General features: G+C 41.1%; 1 protein-coding gene across 1 annotated transcript in view; it reads left to right on the top strand.

Moving 5' to 3' along the window:
- Nucleotides 1-20,086, top strand: part of MARCHF11 (membrane associated ring-CH-type finger 11) — a 119,320-nt gene extending 99,234 nt beyond the window's left edge. The window contains exon 4 of the mRNA XM_067730048.1: nt 19,167-20,086. Coding sequence (XP_067586149.1) covers nt 19,167-19,489 — 323 coding nt within the window. The 3' untranslated portion in view covers nt 19,490-20,086. The remainder of the gene's footprint in view (nt 1-19,166) is intronic.
- Nucleotides 20,087-21,286: the final 1,200 nt, after the last annotated feature.

The following is a 21,286-nucleotide window of genomic DNA, read 5'->3' as shown; positions in this document are numbered from 1 at the left end:
CTAAATCTCTGTACAAATATAGTCTCTGGGGTATTGCTCTAAATTAAGAAGGATTACAAAATTGTTCTACAAATCCCTCAGCAAATTCAGAAACAGTGTTTATTCTATATTTCAACATAAAAGTTATAAAATGTGGTATTCCACTGATATTAAAAGGGGAGATGAAAAGCAAAAGAGCCATTAGGCTCCCAATCCAACCTGAAGGGAAAAAAATTCCAGTTGACTTTATTACAGCACTGAAAAGGGCCATGTATTTCTTGGTTAGGAAATCATTTTCTTGAATTCCGCAGCCTGAATTTAATGCTGAGTTATTATATCTTAAATTTTCATTGTTAATGCCAGTCTTTTAATCAAGATTATTAGGATTCTGGTTTTAAGAGCACATATGTATAAACTAACGATCTTTTTGACAATGTATGATGTCTTTGGGCCTCCCTTTTGAAATTTGGGTGTTTGCCCTTTTTATAAAGTCAAGTTTCTTAGGGACAAAAACCAATTGACATTTTCCTGAATAAGCTTTGGAGAGTGGATTTTTATCTAAGTTTTAAATATTGACAATACTTTTCATTGTCTTTTTGTTCATCACATCAAAATCCCATCATACAATAGTTTATGTGTATTTTGAAAAATATTAAAGAATTCAGATTGAACAACAGTGCTCATTTCATTTGGCAGTCTCATTCGTTAGCCTGTTTGGACCCAGAGAAAATCTTATTTTTTTTTTCCCAAGAAATCAAGAAACCATTATAGTCAGAAAGCAAATACGTGTAGGCTACCAACAGCCGACTGGATCATAGCAGGTAATAGCTCCTGCTACCATTTCAAATGAATTAAAATGTCTTCTAATTAGATGTGGACGGTAACAAAGTAGATTACATTGATTATACCTCAGATACGTACCCCTGACTGCAAGACCAGAGTCAGAGTTAGAGTGAAAAGCAGGCTTTTCAACTCTGAGTCCTATTTGTTCAGCTCAGTTCAATGAACTTTGTATGTGTCAAACACAGTACTAAGTGCTGGGGATGCAAAGGAGAGTCGGTCACTTTCCTGTCCCCCTAAGGACTCCCAGCCACAAGAGCAGGACAGACGTGGAAATAACTAGAATTCAGCTGGATGTGCAGAGTGATGGACGTATGCACAGGAGATGGTCGTTGGACAAAGCAGGGGGAGATTGATGCTGGCTGTTTTATGCAGGGAGGGAACATTTTCAGGCAGATTTCATGGGGGAAGTGATAGCCAAGCAGGCTGATGGATGAAGAGGTGCTTGGCAATTGGGGAGATGGCCCCGCTGTCACCACTGGAGGATGTAAGATTGGCTCCCCATACAGAGGGCTTTAAAGTAGTTGCAAACATTCCCGTATTCCTGCTCATCCAAGCTTTTCAAACTTGTTTGTACCTAAACGAGGAGCAGATTGACAGCTTCGTAAATGTTCTTAAAAAACAATTCTGCGAATCCATAGAGGACCATTGCAGAACCAAAAATATGTTATAATCCAGCCAGTGCATGTAATGTTTAGGAAGAGATTTTTATTGGAGTGTTAAATAGAAAAGTAAAGATTTGTAGAAAATTTATTTACTTGGGGAAATTTACTTATTTCCAGGCAAAGTAAATTTGTTTGTTGCTTTCATTTATATTTATGTAAAATATTTTCTGCTTTCCCAAGATCCAGTTTCTTCTTACTATTAAAGTTTGAATTATCCCAAGGGTCTAGGTACCATTATTGTTCAAATACCTAGATCAGGGCTGTCCAACAGAATTTTCTGCAATGATGAACATGTTGTGTATCTGTGTTGTCCAATACCATGGACACTAGCTACATTAAGCTGTTGAGCACTTGAAATGTAGTTAGTGAGAATGAGAAACTGAATCTTAAATTTAATTTTATTTAAATTAATTTAAATTTAACTCAGTCACATGTGGCTAGTGGCTACCACATTGGACAGATTTCTAGATGATGGAATAGTAAATGTGTGAGGGTTTGATGAACGAGTTTCACCTTGTCTATATAAACAGGCTGTATTTCCTAAACGATAAAGTAACTCTGTTCCATGAGAGATGAATAAAGTGAAAATGAGTTCAAGAGGGTTAGGAGAAGGGTGTTAAAGGTGAGAGGGTGGGGGTCAAGAGATAAACAGGGAGCTGTAAGAGGGAGATGTCTTAAGGAAATGGAAGTACAAAGAGATATAACTTTGTATTATGTTTGTGGAGCTCTTATAAATACTTACATAGATGGCATTCAGACTATGATTGTGCACCAGGAAAACTAATATAAAGGATTTAAATCACCAAGATGTTGTAGCCCAGGGTCAGCAACTTAGGGAGAAGTAATAAGCACAGCAGGCCTGCACTGGCTCCCAAAGAAGATTTGCACAGTGGACAAAGAAAGATTAGCAAACTTAGAAATGAAAAGCAAATGCCTGGCGGAAGGCTCCGGGCGCAGGACCTGGGTCTCAGCTCCACACTCTGCACATAAAACACTTCCATCGGCCGTGAAACTCAAGGGAAGCTTGGGCCACGAGAGGAATACGTTTATGAATGACTCACAGAAATGAGGGGCTAAGTAAGACTCGGCCATAAGGACGGGGGGTCATTTGATTACGTTGCCTCTGGAAGGTGAGGGCAGTTTACCAAGTCTCGTCAGTGTCTGGTGGAACCTCATGAGGTGAGTTCAGTCTCTTTGTAGGAGCAACAAACTAAAACGAAAACCCTACTATGTTAGTGGGATTCCCGAAACAGAGGTAGCAGTGCTTATACCTAATCACATTAACACTCCAAGTTAGTGCCAAAACCGCGTCGGGAAAATATTTGTATCTTCCCTGGGATGGTAAGGGAAGGAACTGGTTATGGCTATAAAATTTAAAAACTTGAATTACTTTTGTTTTTTTTTTTAAAGATTTTCTCAATCGTCCACACAGTATAAATATATGCCTATTCAAATTAAAAAACATTTTGTGTTTACAACTGTGAAATATGTAACGTTTTTAAAAAGACGATTTCCCTCACACTGCCCTTTTGTTATGTCACTTCCTTTGCAGAAATGTCCCCTCTCAACATTTTGATGTGTATCCTCCAGATCTTTTTCACAGTTTGCTTTTTGACATTTGTAGCTTGGACTATATTTAACCCCATTCTAGTGGTTTTCTTAAAAATCCATTCTCTGACAATTTAGGTTTGCGGGGCAATTTTATGTAAGAAAGTAAGAGTGAGCCTTGCTGCTATGCAGCTCATCCTGCCTGGCATCTCTGGGGGACACCAGGGATGCCACGTGAAGCTTTCTAAAGCAGGACGGCATAAACAACCATCTTATACTTTATCTCATTATTTCAAAAGCGCCCTGAGAGGTACTTTTGGTTGCTGCTTGTTTCCTCTGTGTGTGTGTGTGTGCACCTCTTCTGTTCTGCATGCTTGCACTTGAATTTGAGAAATAGAATAATCAGAAGATCCAGCAATAACAGAATCGGTACTTTAGCCACAGAGCCGTGCGACAGAGGGAAGCAGTTTTTCTTAAAGCAATTTCAGGGAGCATTTACTACACGAAAAGAAGAGATTGAAAATTGAAATCCCCTCAGTGTCAACAGTATAATAGGTAGGACAAACTGACCCCAGAGCTCCTAAACGTGCTGGCGAAGCCAGGGGTTTTGAGAGGCAGTGATCTGGATCACCCCTGCTGGATTTTATCTTCTAAAAGAATCAGTGCAGTGTTTATAGCGCAGATCCGGTATTTCAGTATGGTATTCAAAAATAACCTGAGGTATACTAGGACGAGGATCTGATCAAAGTTTCTTCTTCTTTCTGTATCAGTTATAGTCAGTATTGAAGAATGTTTCTTCTGCAGAAATCTCATACTCTTCAACATGAAGTTTTCTTTTCCTAAGTTTCAAATCTAAATAATTTTTTTAAAATTCAGATAAATTCTTATATATATCATGGCCCTTTTGAAAATCTGTTTTTCACAGTTGGTAATATACCAAGCTAAAGCTACTTAGGCACATGTAAGAAAACTATCTAGAGTTACCAGTTGGTAACTTTTATTCACATTTCATTATAGAACTTTAGAAAAATAGATAAATACAACCTATTCCTATGGTTTTGGATTAGTGATATAAGACCTATATTTACTTTTTAAAAGACACAGTAGGGCTTCCCTGGTGGCGCAGTGGTTGAGAGTCCGCCTGACCATGCAGGGGACACGGGTTCGTGCCCTGGTCCGGGAAGATCCCACATGCCGCGGAGCGGCTGGGCCCGTGAGCCATGGCCACTGAGCCTGCGTGTCCGGAGCCTGTGCTCCGCAACGGGAGAGGCCACGACAGTGAGAGGCCCGCGTACCGGGAAAAAAAAAGACACGGTAATTCTCTCTTGCTTTTGGTATTGCTTTACTTTGCTATTTTTTTCTCCATATAGAGCAGCTAACAGTAACACATGATTTAACATTTTATTAATGTGAAATGTAAAGTGTACATTTTCTATTTTTTTGATGTTATATGAGGAAAGGTGAAGAAGTTTGACAAAGAATTTCAGGATAATCAGAGTCTTGGTTACCACAAATGAGTCCTTGCCATGGAGGATGACCAGTTGTCTATTGAATGCCAGGGTTACTTCCGCCTAAAATGGTGCATTTAGGTCATCTTCCTTCCTGTGGCTCATTTTTAACACGTATAACCCAATTAGCATAAGCAAAGCGTAAGAAAGTGAATCAACTAAGGGAAGAAAATTCTAATGCGTTCCAAACAAAATATAAATGACATTGAAACCATCCCGTTTAAAATTGTCCATGCTCGCTGGCATCTCCTAGCATGATTCAGAAGGTGACAATATTTCTTAAAGTGTTTTAGGTGAAAAACATATTTACTGAAAGAAAGTAACATTGGAATTGAAACATGCCGTAACTTAGAGCAGAGAAAAATGGGTTTGCTGGGGAGCGCCCTCCAGAGGGCTTCTGCTTCTTACCTTGTCACACAGGGTCATTACCATACAGATGTGTGATTGAAAGGACAGCAGTTGGCGAGATTTATAAAAAGTTCAGCTCCCGGGTCGTGATAGAGAGATAGCATTTTTTTTAAGCTGCAGTATATTTATGGGCAAATATAAAAGTTATCAAATAGTTCCAGGAGAAAAATGTAAAATTACCGAGAGAACACTCAAGCTTACCACACTCTCTAGGGCCTGTGGGGCGCTCTGTTTCACAGAAGGGGTTGTGGATGTTGGACAGACGTCTCAGCCCTCCCAGGGGACAGCCTAGACCACGGAGTCAGTCCAGTGTGACCTGACATGGGGCGTCTCCGCATCGAAGAGACTTTCTCTCTGGGAAGTGGGGACACCTCTTCTCAGGACCGCCAAATGGTACAGCGCCAACTCATTTAAAATTGTCAGGGAGTTTGATCGTAAGATTTCAAATCTACGTAAAGTAGATTTTTTTGGTGGGCGGAGCCCACCTTTCATCACACTCCACCCGCTCCCACCCCAGTCACCACCACTACCACCAGGTTTGGGATCTGAGCCACTGGGATCACTCAGGAAAACGGAGCTTGGACGTCAGTGGGTCCACATTCGGCCACGGAGGGGAGGCGGGGGGCTGGGGGGAGACGCAGAAGGCTGCGCGAGTGCCTGGTTGGCGCTTTAGGTTGCAGCGGATGCGGGGAGGTGGTGTTGCCCTTGTCTCACTCTGAGTTTCATAGGAAGCACGGATGTGGGTGAGTCTGCGTGAATCATATAAGGCGTGAGAAAAAAGCAGCTCAGCTTGAACGGTGTCTGGCAAAATAACTAAGGAAGTCGATTAGCCCGGTGTTTCCTTTTTGAATCGTCCTATCACAGTTTTCCCTCCAGACGGGAGAGGACTGTCAGCCACCTCTGCTCCATTTCCTGCTTCAATTTCCTGATCTCTCATTTGATCGGGGACCAACGTCCCTCCAGCCTCTCAGTTTGGCCACTTGGGAGACCCTTGCCCAGCAGCTGGACAGAGGCCTTCTACTCTGGCCCAGAGCCCCTCTGGGTTTCCCTTCAAGCTTCCTCCCAGGCCGGGACTGGGCTGCGAGGTGGGCCGCGCTGGTTGGTCTGTCATCCTTGCAGCCGTGCCTGTTACCAGATTCGGATGCTCTCCTGGCTTGTTTGGAATCGTTCCTTAGAGCAGAATTCCTTTACAAGCACAGATCATTATTTCCTGATCTCAGAATGTGTTCGTGGGCTTGATGCCCCAGGAAGTGCCCCAGCTTCACTTAGAATCTAGCCAGGCCCCTTGGACGGAGAGGCAGAATGGGCCCTTGTAATTCAGCATCATTAGAGAAAGAACAGAGCTTTACCCTTTATATGCTTTGAGAAGCAGGCCGTTATTATCTCTTTACTCTGGAAGTACAAATTATAGGCTATCCTGTGCCTTGATCACACTGATGTTTACCAACTTTTCCAAAGATTATTATCATAGTTTGTTATTAGTGGTATCGCTGCCTTTAAAACCCCCGGAGAGAAAGCAGAAAGGAACTTGCTTTTCCTACTTGTCCTCAAGGCTGTGCCTGAAATGGTCTCTCAAAGTGAGTTAACTCTTCAGGCCTCCTCCTGGGGGAGAAAACGCAACCCCAAACCTTCCCCTCTTGTGACCTTGTACAGTTCAAGTTCTTTTGGAGAAACATGGACATGATAAGCCGAGCAGCAGACCAAATATGTTGTTATTGTTGACTTTTCTTTCCTCCATAGGAAATAGTGTGAATCTTTCAGCCTGTCTCAGTTGGGGCGGTTTAGCCAAATAAGTATTAGTCATCTATTAGGCCAGCATTCACTGGGTATTTATTGTGTCCCAATAATAAAGTACAGGATAGAAATACAAGTAGTTCACAGTCTGCTGCCTGTTTTTGTATAATCCATGATCTAAGAATGATTTTGAAATGGTCAAACAAACATTAAAAGAAGAATATTATTTCACTGCCTATGAAAATTATATCATATATAAATTTCAGTGGCCATAAAAAAAGTTTTCTTGGAACCCAGTCATATCCATTCACTGATATGTTGTCAGTGAGTGCTTGCAGCCTCATCAAAGAGGGACCATGATGTGTGCATGACCTACAATATTTACTATCTGGGCCTTTGCAGAAAAGCTTTTGGAATATAGCATCCTCCCTGCTCTCCAGCTGCTGACAAGAGACAGTCAGGGAAATAAGCAATTAAAATACAACCTGGAGGGCTTCCCTGGTGGCGCAGTGGTTGAGAGTCCGCCTGCCGATGCAGGGGACACGGGTTCGGGCCCCAGTCCGGAGGATCCCACATGCCGCGGAGTGGCTGCGCCCGTGAGCCATGGCCGCTGAGCCTGCGCGCCCGGAGCCTGTGCTCCGCAACGGGAGAGGCCACAACAGTGAGAGGCCCGTGTAATGCCAAAAAAATAAAAAATAAAATAAAATACAACGTGGAAAGTGCCAGGAGAGAAATGTATGTGAGTGCAGGTGGGGGAAGGTTAACCATACTTAGGGTTGGAAAGTTGAGCCGGGGGTTTGTATCTGGTGGTTGAAACCAGCGTCTGCGAGGGCAAGTGATTTGGGTGATATGAGCAGCAGTTTGCAGAGCACAGTGAGACACAGAGCAGGCAGAGAGGGGAGAGCAGCCACAGGAGGAGGGAGTGGGGCCGGGCGAGGGGAGGAAGGGACCGGGGCAGAGGAGCAAGTGGCCAACAGTGCCAGATGCCTTACCAAGAGCAGGTGAAATCCAGACAAAAACGTATCACTGGATCTGGCAATACGGGGGTTCGGTGGATAGACACAAGATTGCTGAGAATGGCTGGGATAGGCAGAAGGGGCTCAAAATGTAAGTTCATAAGTCTTGGCGGAAAAGGGGCACAGTTAAATGAGGGTAGAATCTGGGGGGTGGGTGTAGAATTGAGGAAAGTTCCTGTTTATTTGTTTTAATGGTGGAGCGAGGTTTGAGCAAAATGCTGAGAAGACAGACCCAGAAGAAATCAGAAGGCAGGTTGAAGATCCAGGTGGGAGGGGACAGCTTGATGCCCCTGAGGTGCGGAGATAGAGCCCAGCACACAGGGGAGGGATCCGTGTCTTGCACAGGAAGGGCGCCCTCACCCCTGAGATGGGCAGGGGGGGAGGAGAGGGCGGGCGCAACTGGAGATGCTGCACACGCTGCTCTGGGAGGGTAAGTGGATGGTCCTCCTTGCCAAAGATCTCCCCTTTTTCAGGCAGGCAGATAGTATGGTCATCTGTGGAGACAGGGAAGGCACAGCCTGGGGACAGGAGTCTGTGGAGAGAATTAAAAATGACAGTCAGCAGCGCAGGGCTTTGGGGAGGGGAGCTGAGCCAGGAGACATGAAGAACCACTGGGCGTGATTGCGTGCCCTCCCGAGGCTGGGCCGGGGGTGGCCCCAACATCCAGGGCTATGAGGCTGTGTATTCTTACCCACTAGCGCTGAGAGTGAGTGCAGAGCGGTGAAATGGTGAGACTGGGCTAAGATGAGGTTTTATATACAGAGCTGCTGGGAGACCAGCAGCGAGATGAACCTTGCCCTTCACCTTGAGTGGTGGAGGACGATTACAGGATGGCGTTGCTTTCTCGGTGGCTGGGGAAGCAACCAGAGCCAGAAAGAAGCTGGCAGAGTGGAGAAAGATTGCCCAATAGAGGGGCTCGAGGTCTTCAGGAAGTAGAACGGGTGCACTCATTGAAAGGAAGAAAGCGGGTGAGTGAGAAGCAGTGGAGGTGGTGGTTGTCGGCAGTGCTGGTACGGTGTCAGGGCTTTTGCACTTGGACCAGTTTCTGGAAGGGAAAGGCCCGGGGTGGAGTGAAGGAGGGACAGCAGAGGGCAAGGGTTATGCAGGTCAGGTCATGGTCAAGTCTTCCACATGGACCTGAGGAGTGTGGGTCTGTGGGGCTGAGGAGATCCAGGAGCCAGGGGACAAATCATCTGAGATTGTAGGGGTCAGCTGAGGCATCAGGAGGGGCCACCCCTTGTGGCTTCGCTCTGTGTGTGAGCATTCGCGCGCGCGCACGTGTGTGTGATTTGTGCGACTTCACTCTTGCTTTGTCTTTACTGTTTTCCACGAGAGTGGTTGTGTGATTTCTAAACACGTGAGGGTTGGAACAATTGCAACTACTTTAGAGAGATCTGAGTACATCCCTAGGCTACTCTAAAATGAGGTTCTTAAAGAGGCCAATTCAACTTGGACATGGGACGTTTTCCTTGCAAGAGAAAGCAGAGTAGACCGTGGTAATGGGAATGACAAGATGACACAGCTCCCTTAACCTGAGAAGCTGGAGATTCTTCTTCAGAACTGGCACCGACCTCTTTGGGAGCCTCTTGGCTTCACACTCTTTTGCAACAAAGAACTTTCTCACGACGGAGAGCGTGAACGTGATTTTTCTAAATGATGCTCCTACGTAGCACACGGAGGATGTGGGACTGCGGCACGCTGCCAGGCTTTCTCTGGGGTCATGAGGAAGCACACAGAGGAGCAGAGAAGTGGAGCCTGTATATGTTTTCAGCTGCTTCCAAATACGTTGAAAGGAGGTTTTAAAATCAAATCTCCAGTGATGACTAAGAGTGTGTTTACCCTGGCCCAGGCAACATTCTAAGCACTTTACCTGCATTTTCATACTCAGTCCTCACAGCAACCCAATGAGGTGTAGGTACCGTTCTCCTCACCTCAGAGATGAGAAAACTAAGGTGCCGTTAACCAGTTTCCGGAGGTCACACAGATTGGAAGAGGGACCCAAGATTGGACTCCGGACACTGCAACTCCAGAGCCTGTGTAAAAATGTTTATGTGATTAATTCTATCTCCTTATACGGTGAGCTCAAATGGCTAACTTACAAAATGTTGTCTATTCAATAAAGTGAAACTACTTCGTCAGTTGCTGTCTCGAACACCTAAGGCACGGAATCAGGAATAAATACTTTCTTCAACTACTGATTTTAGATCAGAAATAAAGAAAAAATTTTCCTTAGAAACCCAAAGTAATGTAGCTGTTTTGCGAAGCCTTTATTTATTGTAAATTCATAGAACCACAACATACAGAAACATTAGTAAAGAGAATGGAAAATATACCATACCAAAAGCCATGTCTCTCTCTTTGCATTGTTCTGAGTGAAACAGTTTCTTGATAAGAATAATTTATGTAAAGAATCACATCTCAACCTTGAATTTTCTTGCTAGATCACAGAATAGAATATTAAGGAAACTTAAGGTCTGAGCATTTTTATATTCAGGATAAAAATTTTTATTGCTTTTTCAATTAAAAATCTTACTGATGTTATGTGGATGAATTCAGAGAGTTAGAAACTGCACTTATGCTGAGATGGCCGCTTGTTTGGAATTTTTACCCACAGTCTGTGTGATTTAAGAGAAATGAAAAGCAAAGCCAACAAATATGAAATAGCCTATGTCAGGTCCAGAGAGAAACAGGTTTTTGGGTTTTTTTTTTTTTTTTTTTTTGCGGTACACGGGCCTCTCACTGTTGTGGCCTCTCCCGCTGCGGAGCACAGGCTCCGGACGCGCAGGCTTAGCGGTCGTGGCTCACGGAACCAGCCGCTCCGCGGCATGTGGGATCTTCCCGGACCGGGGCACGAACCCGCGTCCCCTGCATCGGCAGGCGGACTCTCAACCACTGCGCCACCAGGGAAGCCCACAGGTTTTAATTAGATCAATTGAAACTTTTAAAATGCTGTTCTCACCCCTGAAATGGAACAATCAATACATGTATTGTTTACCCCAAAGATTAATAAAATCATAATCTGCAAGTTTGGAGTAGACAGTTTATCCATTGGAGATGGAAGGGAACATTAGTTGTACATATCTTGACTTGCCGCTAGGAAAAGTCCACTAATAGACTCCTTCTAAGAACTGGCTTTGGTCCAGAGTGTAGGAAACAAATGGAAATCTACCAAAGTAGATTCCCAATCCTTGAGGCATTAATTAACCCAGAAGATAGACATTGATTGGCTTTTTAACCAAATACTGTAATATTGAGGTTTGCAGAGTTATTTATTTTATAAACTGAGAGGATCACTCCCATCTACCATCCAGATGCTGCAATGCACACTTTAGAATAAAGGCCAGAGGAGAACTGACCAGCTTAGTCTGAAGAGAGATTTTGATTCTGTCTACTTCATAGTCAGTATAATATCCCTTGGGCCAAATAGACACTAGCGAGGACCAGCTTCAGCCAGGGGTGGCACCTGAGATATGAGTTCTTGCAGAGGGAATGCATTGGATCAGGCATCAGGGGTCTGGCTCTGATTCTGGGCTTGGACACTTAACTGTGGCCCGTTGGTCAAGCCATGTCACTTCTCTGGGCCTCAGAGACTTCATCCCCCCCATGTGAACAGGTTGGGTTAAATCATACCCAATATTTCCTAATTTTGAAATTCAGTGACTACATTTGACAACTTCTCATCTCTGTGATATGATGTTACTCTTTGCTACCAGGTGTTCCATCTGTCCATGAATTGGAGTTGCATTCAGCTGAAATTAAACTGATTCTAAATCATGCTCCCAGTTACAGGGGAACTCTAGGATACCTTTATTACCTATAAAAGTATTGGACTCATTCCTTTATTTCTTTTATTGAAATAATCATATCCATAGATCTTTTTTTCCTCAAGCACTTTTGGATGGAAACTTAGATAATATAACAATTCTTCTCTCCAGTGAATTCTTTTAATCCTTTTTTAAAAAAATTAACATATCATGTATTTTATAATGTATAACAAGTTTGCAGCTTTTGAGGAATATTCTGTGAATATGCCTATGGTAGATTTGTGCTCCAGGGCTATTAATTGAAAGTTCAGTGGAATCTCCTCTCTACTAAGGAAGAAAAAAATTCATTAAAATAATTGATTGATGGATTGGCTTCTTAGAAGAGCAAGTGGTCAGATAAATAGACAGCATTTTTTTAATTCTCCTGTTTTGCCTGGAAATAGAAGAGAGGAATCCATGTCTGCCTCTTAGGCTTTTGGCCTGGGCACCGTCATTTTGTGACTATTGGATTCATGACAGTAATTGAAGTAGGAATAGGGTTCCTGTCCTCAGGGAGCACATGACTGGTTGGGGTCACGGAGAGATGATTCTGTGTTTCATGGTTTCATCTCAGATTTGCTAAGAAGAGAGAATTAGCAGAATTTCATGCAAGAGGATAGACTAGTCTAGGTGATTCTTGGGTTTCAGCTTAACTGACTTGGGGGATGATCATTAACTGAAATAGAGATGGTAGGTTAAGAACCAGATCCAACCTATGTCAAGACCTTCTAGAAAAGGGGGTGCTTCCCTCACTGCCAACTAGTGAGAGGTTACACTCCATGTTAAAATTTGCCTTTGCATCTTGTTCTGTGCCCAGGCAGTGTTGGTCCTCAGCATTGAAGGAACAGCACAAATGTGTTCTTTGCAACCAGGCTGATGACGGCAGATTTCATTGAGTGGAGAGGGAGACATAGAGGGTGGCAGTGTTGTAAAACAAGCACCATGAATTTCCTTTTGTGTGCTCTCAGAGAAACGGTCATTTAGGCTCTGTTGTCATAATCATTGTCATAATCATTTCTTCATGTGTGCTGTTCTTTACTTTGGGAGTGAGGTGGATTAGATCATCCATATTTGGAAACTAGCCAGCCTCTAGTGTCAAGGGTTTTCATGTTGTGGAAAGTTTCTGAATAATTCGTTGTCCTTATCACATTTCTTAGCAAAGCAGATCTTACTACCAATGCTAATGATGAATCTGTGTTTGAACCCCTGAGCTTTAAACTTTGATGACCAACCTGCCATTCTCAACTTGGTTCTTATTTTATATATATATATATATATATATATATATATATATATATATATATATATATAAAATATTCAACAATAGAAGAATCAACTCATCTTTTAGAGATATAAGTACATTTTATGCAGGATATTTCTTTTCATTATTTGTTCTGATGGGCAATATTGGAAATATGTTTCACAAAAATCCCCATATATAATCAGGATACTGTAGTTTCCAGAGGCCTAGATTTTAGGATATCAGCTGATGATAGCTTGCTTTTGTGAGCTTAGTGATTTCTGTAATGGAATATGTATTGTCTTTTAATCTTTATATCTCTCTTTAAGTTTTATATTTTTGCTTTTTTTTTTCTTTCCTGGCTTTTGTTTTACTTTAAGCTTCATATATAGTTGAGTCCCAACAAAAATCGTTCAGTGTATATAGAAATGACTTGTGGTTATTTCTTCAAGATTCACATTAACAAGATTCAACAATGGAAGAGTAACATTTAAAGTGATCACCTCTGCACTTACATCTAAGTTTCCATAATGGTTGGGCATTTAAATGTAGAGTATCTTAGGAAGATGTGCCAGGAGGATTCATGCGTTTGATTACATTCTAGCAACGATGATTCCCAACAAAGGGTATCTTGGGCCACAGTCTCATTTAGTTAACCCTCTTTTGTGCAACCACACTCTGGTCTTCCCCAAGTTCCAGTGGGAATTAAGGACTAAAAAATGGAGCCACTTTATGAGGTTGACTCTAATCTTCTCTAATCTGTTCTTCTTTTATTTTTTTTTTAATTTTATTTATTTATTTATTTATTTTTGGCTGTGTTGGGTCTTCGTTTCTCTGCGTGGGCTTTTTCTAGTTGCGGCAAGCAGGGGCCACTCTTCATCACGGTGCGCGGGCCTCTCACTGTCGCGGCCTCTCTTGTTGCGGAGCCCAAGCTCCAGACGCGCAGGCTCAGCGGCCATGGCTCATGGGCCCAGCCGCTCCGCGGCATGTGGGATCTTCCCGGACCGGGGCACGAACCCGTGTCCCCTGCATTAGCAGGCGGATTCTCAACCACTGCACCACCAGGGAAGCCCTGTTCTTCTTAACTGTAACCATAGAGGCCCCAAAGTCACCATTCCGCTCTGGTGCACGCTGACTTTCCAGAATGAAACTCACTGAGAGAGGTAGGGGGAGAGAGGGAGAATGAGAATGAGAATCTTGGCCAGGGAGAATGGTTAAATTTAACTGAGAAATCTTAGACATTTTCACACAATCAAGAGAGCCTTTTCTGGCCAAATATCCGCTGCGAGCTGCGAGTTCTTTAGCTTTCCCAAGGGTCTCTGTGATTGAACAGCACACAGGCGTTTAGGCTGTGTTATCAGGATCTTACATTTCTTGGGAAAGCTCAGGATGAGTGCAGCTTACCAGATGGAGTGTTCACCACTTACAGTGTTGCCTTCATATGAGGTTCCTCAACCCTTTTCTCTCCTAGGATGGGGACAGATGGAAGGCACTGTTTTATTGGCACTCCTAGAGATGAAACAGTGTCAGTGACACACAAGGATATTAAAAATGGCAACTAATTGTATAACTTTGCCCAAATCATAGTCTCCGGGGCTTAATTTACTCATATTTTAAATGAGGATGATGTAGTTTTTATACCAGGTCTGTCTTAGCCTGTTTGAGCTGCTCTAACGAAATACCACAGCCTGGGTGGCTTAAACAACAAACATTTATTTCTTACAGTTCCGAAGGCTGTGGGAAGTCCAAAGTCAAGGTGCTGGCACATTCAGTCTGGTGAGGGCTCTCTTCTTGGTTTGCAGACAGCCATCTTCTCGTTATGTTGTCACATGGCCTTTCCTTGGTGCATGCACACGCACACACACACACACACACACACAGAGAAAACTTATGTCTCTCCCAATTTTTATAAGGGCATTAATCACCCTCATGAATTACCTCCTACCTCCAAATACCATCATGTTGCAGATTGGGGCTTCAACAAATGAATTTGGGGGAGATACAAACATTCAGTCCATAGCAATATCTCTTTCAGTTGGTCATTCTATGACTAGGAGAGGCTGCCATGCACTGGATATTTAGAATGAATAGCACTGTAGCACTCAAGGTTTACATATAGACAAATTTTGGGCTTCCTTCTCAGAGCTGATATCTTCATAATGTTGGACAATTGGCTAAATCTCTCTAGGTCTCAATTTCCTTAACTATGAAACTATTCAATAATATATATTTGTAGAGTCGCAGTCAAGATTAAATGAAAATTGTGCATGTAAAAGCACTTGGCACAGAACAGATCCTTGATAAAAATTTAGTTTTTAAATTATGAAAAATGACCAAATCTATTCAAACAAAAGCTGAAACAAGCAACACAAGAAGTGAAATGGTTAGACTGGTGGTTTGGTAGTTAATATCAACATTTGTTTGTATTTGAACATAAATTTTGCAAGTCTCTGTTAATTGTAACACACCATTTGTCTATATTGAAATAAACATAGACAAATGGTGAGTGTGCGCACACATGCACATGTGTGAGTCTGTGTACCTTGAGAGTCTTCCCATTATTTCATGGGTAGTTAGCCCATTTTCTACTACCTTGTAAGAATTTCAACTAACACACCATTTCCAAATTTGGGATATATTTTACTTACATAAACACTGTGCTCTTATTTCAATGAAACCAGAAAATACTTAAACCTGCTCTGTCGTTAAAGATTATTCCCTAACAAAAATGTTCCTTTGCACATCAATAAGGGCAATGCTCAAATTAATGTTACTGGCAAGAAAATGATAAGAAACAACCAACTGCACACACAGGGACACATACACACACACGGTCCTCAAGTTTCAAAACCCCAAGTTCCCATGAATCACACCTTGTTGACACCTTTGCCATTAATAATGTAGCAAGTAACATTTAATATTTACATTTTATAGAAATTATAATTGCTTTTTCCTTCAGAGTTAGTGACTCAGATGAAGCAAATCCAAGCCTGTCTTCGTATGACCTGAAATGTCAAGGTGACAGATTCATTTTAAGGCTTAACTTGAGGTATTACACAGAGAGTGAAGGCTACTCAAGGATGTGAACTGATCAGTTATGAAACAAGAGGGGACCTATCATCAGTAAGACAGGAGGGCAGTGCGACTTTTAATAGCCAGATTCTCAACACATTGTACTAGAGTTAAATGAATCCTTACCTCTGGATTTCAATGATCACAGTAGTCAAGTCTTCTCATAACCACTAGTACAAATGGCATTTGCCACTGCCCCAGAAAAATCTTAAGGAGAAAAGTTTACATTACAAAGGAGGGTGAGATGGGGTTCCTCCTATTTCAGTAAAATTTAAGCCTCTAGAGGATGAGGAGTAATTCCAAACTTTCACGGGGAATAAAGCAAAGTCTAAACGTCACTCATAACCTGAATGCAATGAAGAAGCAGCACATGGAGCTGGAAATTCAGGAGGACTATGTCTTCATGAGAACTTCAAGTAGTTCTCTTTCTTTAAATTTAGATCAAAATGTACTATAAAGACCTATGGGATTTATTTCTACACGTTGGGTAGATTTATGTATAATATTTAGAAAAGTGCTACGAGGAATATATTCCCAGAAAATGACTTTCAGCTTGAGTAAATGATCTGATTTCTGGCCTTTCAAAGGAAATCACTAAAAAAAAAAGAAGAGGATCCTGTGAAACAAGTGGTTTCCCCTGGTGAAGTCAGCCCCCCATCACTGCACTTAACAAGAATGAACCTGTTGCAGACTGTAATGGTCTTATGATTAGTGTGAATGAATGCTTCTCACCACATAGATTCACTATTGATTTTTTAATCAATAATAATGTCTTGTATTTAGATAGTTGCCATCTCCAAAGAAATCTGAGTGCTTTATAGTTCATGAATTCCAATTTATCTTCATACCATCCCACTGAATGTATAGATTAGGCATTCCAATTGCATTTTAAGGAGGAAAAACAGAACCAGAAAAGTTAAATCATTAGCCAGGGAGATTTCAAAAAGCTAATATTAGAATTACCAATTAAATTCTGGTAGTCTTGACTTATAATTCTGACTGTATCCCCAAAACATCTGGTCAGTTGGGTCAACTCTGATTATTCTTTAGGAAAAAGGAATCAAACCATTGAATTGCTATGATTAGCAGAAGTTTACATTACTTCTCATTATTTTGGTGGTGTACAATAATTGGGCTTAAGACGTTTTTATTTATTAGAGCATATGCATTTTTTAGTGGCCTATGTTAGTATCTTTGGAATGCTCTTAAGTCACGTGTGCCAGAAGTTTATCTCCTGGTAAGGGATAGATGTAAAATTTAAATTCTCATATTAGGTAGGTGTGATTTTTCAAAGACTGGGTATCTCCATCACCTCTGTGTCATTGTTTTAATTGACAAAAAAAAAAAAAAAAAAAAAAAAGAAAGAATCTCCTCAATAAAAACTTGTTCAAAACCCGTACTCATTATACCTCTGGGAAGGTTACTATCATCCTTTCAGTCACCCAGGCTTCTAGCCTTAAAAATGTGAGCCTCTGATTTTTTTTTTCCCCTTCTTGCATTTACAATTTCTGTCAGTTTTTCCTCTGACAAGTTTATTGCTTTGTTTCTCTGTGTTCTCCTTACTGCTAACGCTCTGCTCCTCACATATAACGTGGTAACCTCCTTACTTGTCTCCCCTACTTCTGTTGTCTATTCTTCAACCCATCTTAGGTCAACTTTCCTAATAAATTTTCCATAACTTTTGAAATTATGAATTATTTGGGTATATGAAAAGTATATAGAATAACACGTTAAACATTCATATCCCCACCACCCAGCTTAAAAAAACCGCGATATTAAAGGTACAATAGAAAGCCCTCTTTGAGGCCTCTCTCCAATTTCACCCCCCCCCCACTATCATGAATTTAATGGTTATTATTCCCATGCACGTTTTAACATTTTAACCATATGTATCTGTATCCATAAAAATTTATAGTATTTCTTCACTCCAATCATTTATACTTCTGAAATTTTCATTTGTTATGTGGCTTTGAGATTTCCACTCTTATTTTAAGATTTATCCGTGTTAGTGCATGTGACTCTGTTCCCTTCTCTTTCATTGCTATAGTCCTTTGGATCCACCCAGTACAATTTGTCCATTCTTCTCAGGATGGACATTGAGATTGTTTGCTTTTTTTTCTCAAACAAATATGTAATAAACATTTTTGAACATGCTTCCTTTTTCATATTTATGAGAGCTTCTCTAGGACATACTCCCGAGATTCTAAATGCTAGGAGGTGGTAAGATCTTCTCATTTTCAAATTTTGGTTAAAAGTGATTGTGTCAAAACTGACACATCCTCCTTACGTGCCATATTCCATTCTTAAGAAAAACTTCATTGGCTTCTCCTCCAACTTTCAATGGAATTGCAAATTCCTCTGAGAGAAGCTCCTCCTCACTTTTCTACCTGAAGGGACCTCCCCACCAGGAACTCCTTTTTGTATTAGGTCACAGATTCAAAAGCTTTTGGACTACACATTGAAATAAAATGTGTGAAAAATGCAGGGTATGGTGGGATCTGGAGTGGATGGTGGAGATGGAGCCATGCGACAGGGCACCATATCCAACTTACGGTTGGCTAGTTTGTAGTCCCCAAGGTTCCCGTATTATTTTGTTTACTTTCCTGAAAGTTCGTCTCAGAAATGTGGAATCATCAATTCCCTGTATAGCAGCAAAGAGCCCTCTGGAGCCCGCCTGCCTGGGTTTGAATCCCTGTTCCACTGCTGCCACCTGTCTGCTCTTGAGCAACTTCTTGTTTGTAAAATGGGGGACATGCTAGTGCTTACTTTGTAAGGGGTTGGTGAGAAATAAATGAGATAATATACATAAATCTCTCAGGTAGGCGCTTAATAAATATTTGTTGAATTGTTGAGGAGAGGAAAAATAACAAAAGGTTCGATCGTATCTCCTGTGTGTCAGACATTGTTCTAGAAGCTGAGGAGGTGGCAGTGACCTTGATATTTGTCTCTTTCACAAATCAAGTTGCCAACTGGGACCAAATCTCTAACACATTGCTTGGCTCACGGTGGGCACTCAAGAAAGAGATGCTGAATGAAGAAACGAACCTAATGGTTCTCCTAAGGCAACGTAAATGCCTAAGGATGTTCTGAGCCATAATGGAGCAAGTAATTTATACCCATGATGACTTTACTGTCTGCATGGCAGTGGATTCTTATTTTTGAATATTGACAACTCCTATGTAATACAGGTAATAGCTTGCCATTAGACATAGTGTTTGAGCAGTCAGAATACCACGTTTTTGATGATGATGCATAACAGAGAATAGACTATATCTTTAATCTTACTTGTATACAAAATAACATTCTCAACTTTTGATGATGACCAGTCTTTTTCATTTTTCCCTCAAATTTAGGTCTCATTGTCCATGAAGGAGCTGCAGTTTACAGAGTGTTTAAACGCTGGCGAGCTGTCAACTTACACTGGGATGTATTAAATTATGACAAAGCCACAGACATCGAAGAAAGCAGCCGGGGAGAGTCTTCCACAAGCAGAACTTTATGGTTGCCATTGACGGCTCTACGAAACAGGAACTTGGTCCACCCAACACAGTTGACCTCCCCAAGGTTTCAGTGTGGCTACATGTTATTACATCTGTTCAATCGGATGAGGCCCCATGAAGATTTGTCAGAAGATAACAGCTCGGGGGAGGTTGTGATGAGAGTGACTTCAGTGTGACAAAGCTAAGAAGGTGCGGTGTGGACCACCCTGCACATTTTGGAATGTAATTGCAGTGAATGGCAAAACCATAGCACTTCTAAAAACACACATCTATGAACTTTTTAAAATTTATGCTTTTTATATGAACATTTGAATTGCAAATACATTTTTCTGAAAAAAAGAGTCCTCCTGTTCTTTGCTTTCTGATTTATCACATCTTTTATAAGTTGGTACTTGAAATCATTATACATATTATTTAACTCTACTTGGTTAAAAGAATGGTGAACATTATCCTTAAGGTCAAAACTATTTTTTTCTTGCTTGTTTTAAATATATTTTTATCAAACGTTTTGCTCCATGTGTAATTTTTCAGGCATGCTACCAATGGGGAAGAGTTTAGAATGCTGTGGGCAAATTCCAAAGTGCCCATCAAGGGTGAGTCACAGAGGTGATTCTGTGATGCACTGGTCTTCCTCATGCCTCAGGCTGGTTGGCACACTTGAGCATGACTTTTTGTGTAGGATGAATTAACCTGTCACCAGGAATGCAAGTTCTAGGAATTATGGCTTGTTTTCTAACTTCTGAAACAGTACAGAGAGCTTGTAAAAAGATAAAGATAATTGGAATAAAATAGTCTTACAGGCATACTTTGAAGATATTGTGGGTTCAGTTCCAGACCCGCAATAAAGTGAGTATCTCAATAAAGCAAACCACTAAATTTTTCGGCTTCCCAGAGCATATAAAAGTTACGTTTACACTATACTTCAGTCTATTAAGTGTGCAATAGCATTAATTCTTAAAAACACAATGTACATACCTTAATTTAAAAATCTAAAATATGCTAGCCATCATCTGAACCTTCAAGTTGTAATAGTAACATCAAAGATCACTGATCCCAGGTCACATAACAAGTTTAATAATGGAAAAATTTGAAATATTGTGAGAATTACCAAAATGTGACACAGACACATGAAGTGAGCAAATGCTATTGGAAAAATGGTGCCAATAGACTTGCTTGACACAGGGTTGCCCTAAACCTTCAATCTAAAAAAACGCAATGTCTGTGAAGCACGATAAAAAAAAAAAAAAAAGAAAGAAATGAAGCGCAATAAAACAAGGTGTGCCTGTCCTGCAGTACCTATTACACAGACAGGGCACCCTGCATACTTATAACCCTGAAAGCTCACCAAAATGTTGCACCATTGCACGTGTAATAATAACACTGCCTCACATTTGCATAGCCCTCTCATAGACCAGCCGCAATTATTTTTGTTAATTATTCGTGTCTTGATTTCTATGAGTACCATCTTAATTAGATTTTCCTTTTGTGAAAGCTTATATACCTACTTAATCATCTAAACACTGATTCTATTACTTGGTTTAATGAAGCAATATTCTCCAGCAGCGAGAAGTGTTTCTCTTTGACTAGATAAGTATTTTTCAAATGAAAAGAGGAAAAGAAAAATGAGGCTATTGACTCCCCATGAACAGGTTGCTAAATAGTGATACCTGGGGGTTTTGCACCTTTTTCTCCTTCTAATGGAGGTAAATGACATATTTTAATGGGTAGCAACAGAATAGATGAGGCAGGAGGTCATGCTTTCCTTAGAAACAGAAGTTGGACATGTAGGTCATTTGAAGTAATTGATGATTAGATTTTAAAGCATATGAAATAAAATGCTTTACATTCTATTAATATTTTCTAAAAAATAACCTTTGAATGATTCATAATAGAATAGTTAACATTTACAGGTAGCATTGTGATTCCTACATAGCAAATTCTACCAACACTTGAAATAATATTTCCCCAGTTAA

This window comes from Pseudorca crassidens, chromosome 3 (assembly GCF_039906515.1).
Source record: "Pseudorca crassidens isolate mPseCra1 chromosome 3, mPseCra1.hap1, whole genome shotgun sequence".
Taxonomy (NCBI): Eukaryota; Metazoa; Chordata; class Mammalia; order Artiodactyla; family Delphinidae; genus Pseudorca; species Pseudorca crassidens.
This window is presented reverse-complemented; position numbering and strand designations above follow the sequence as displayed.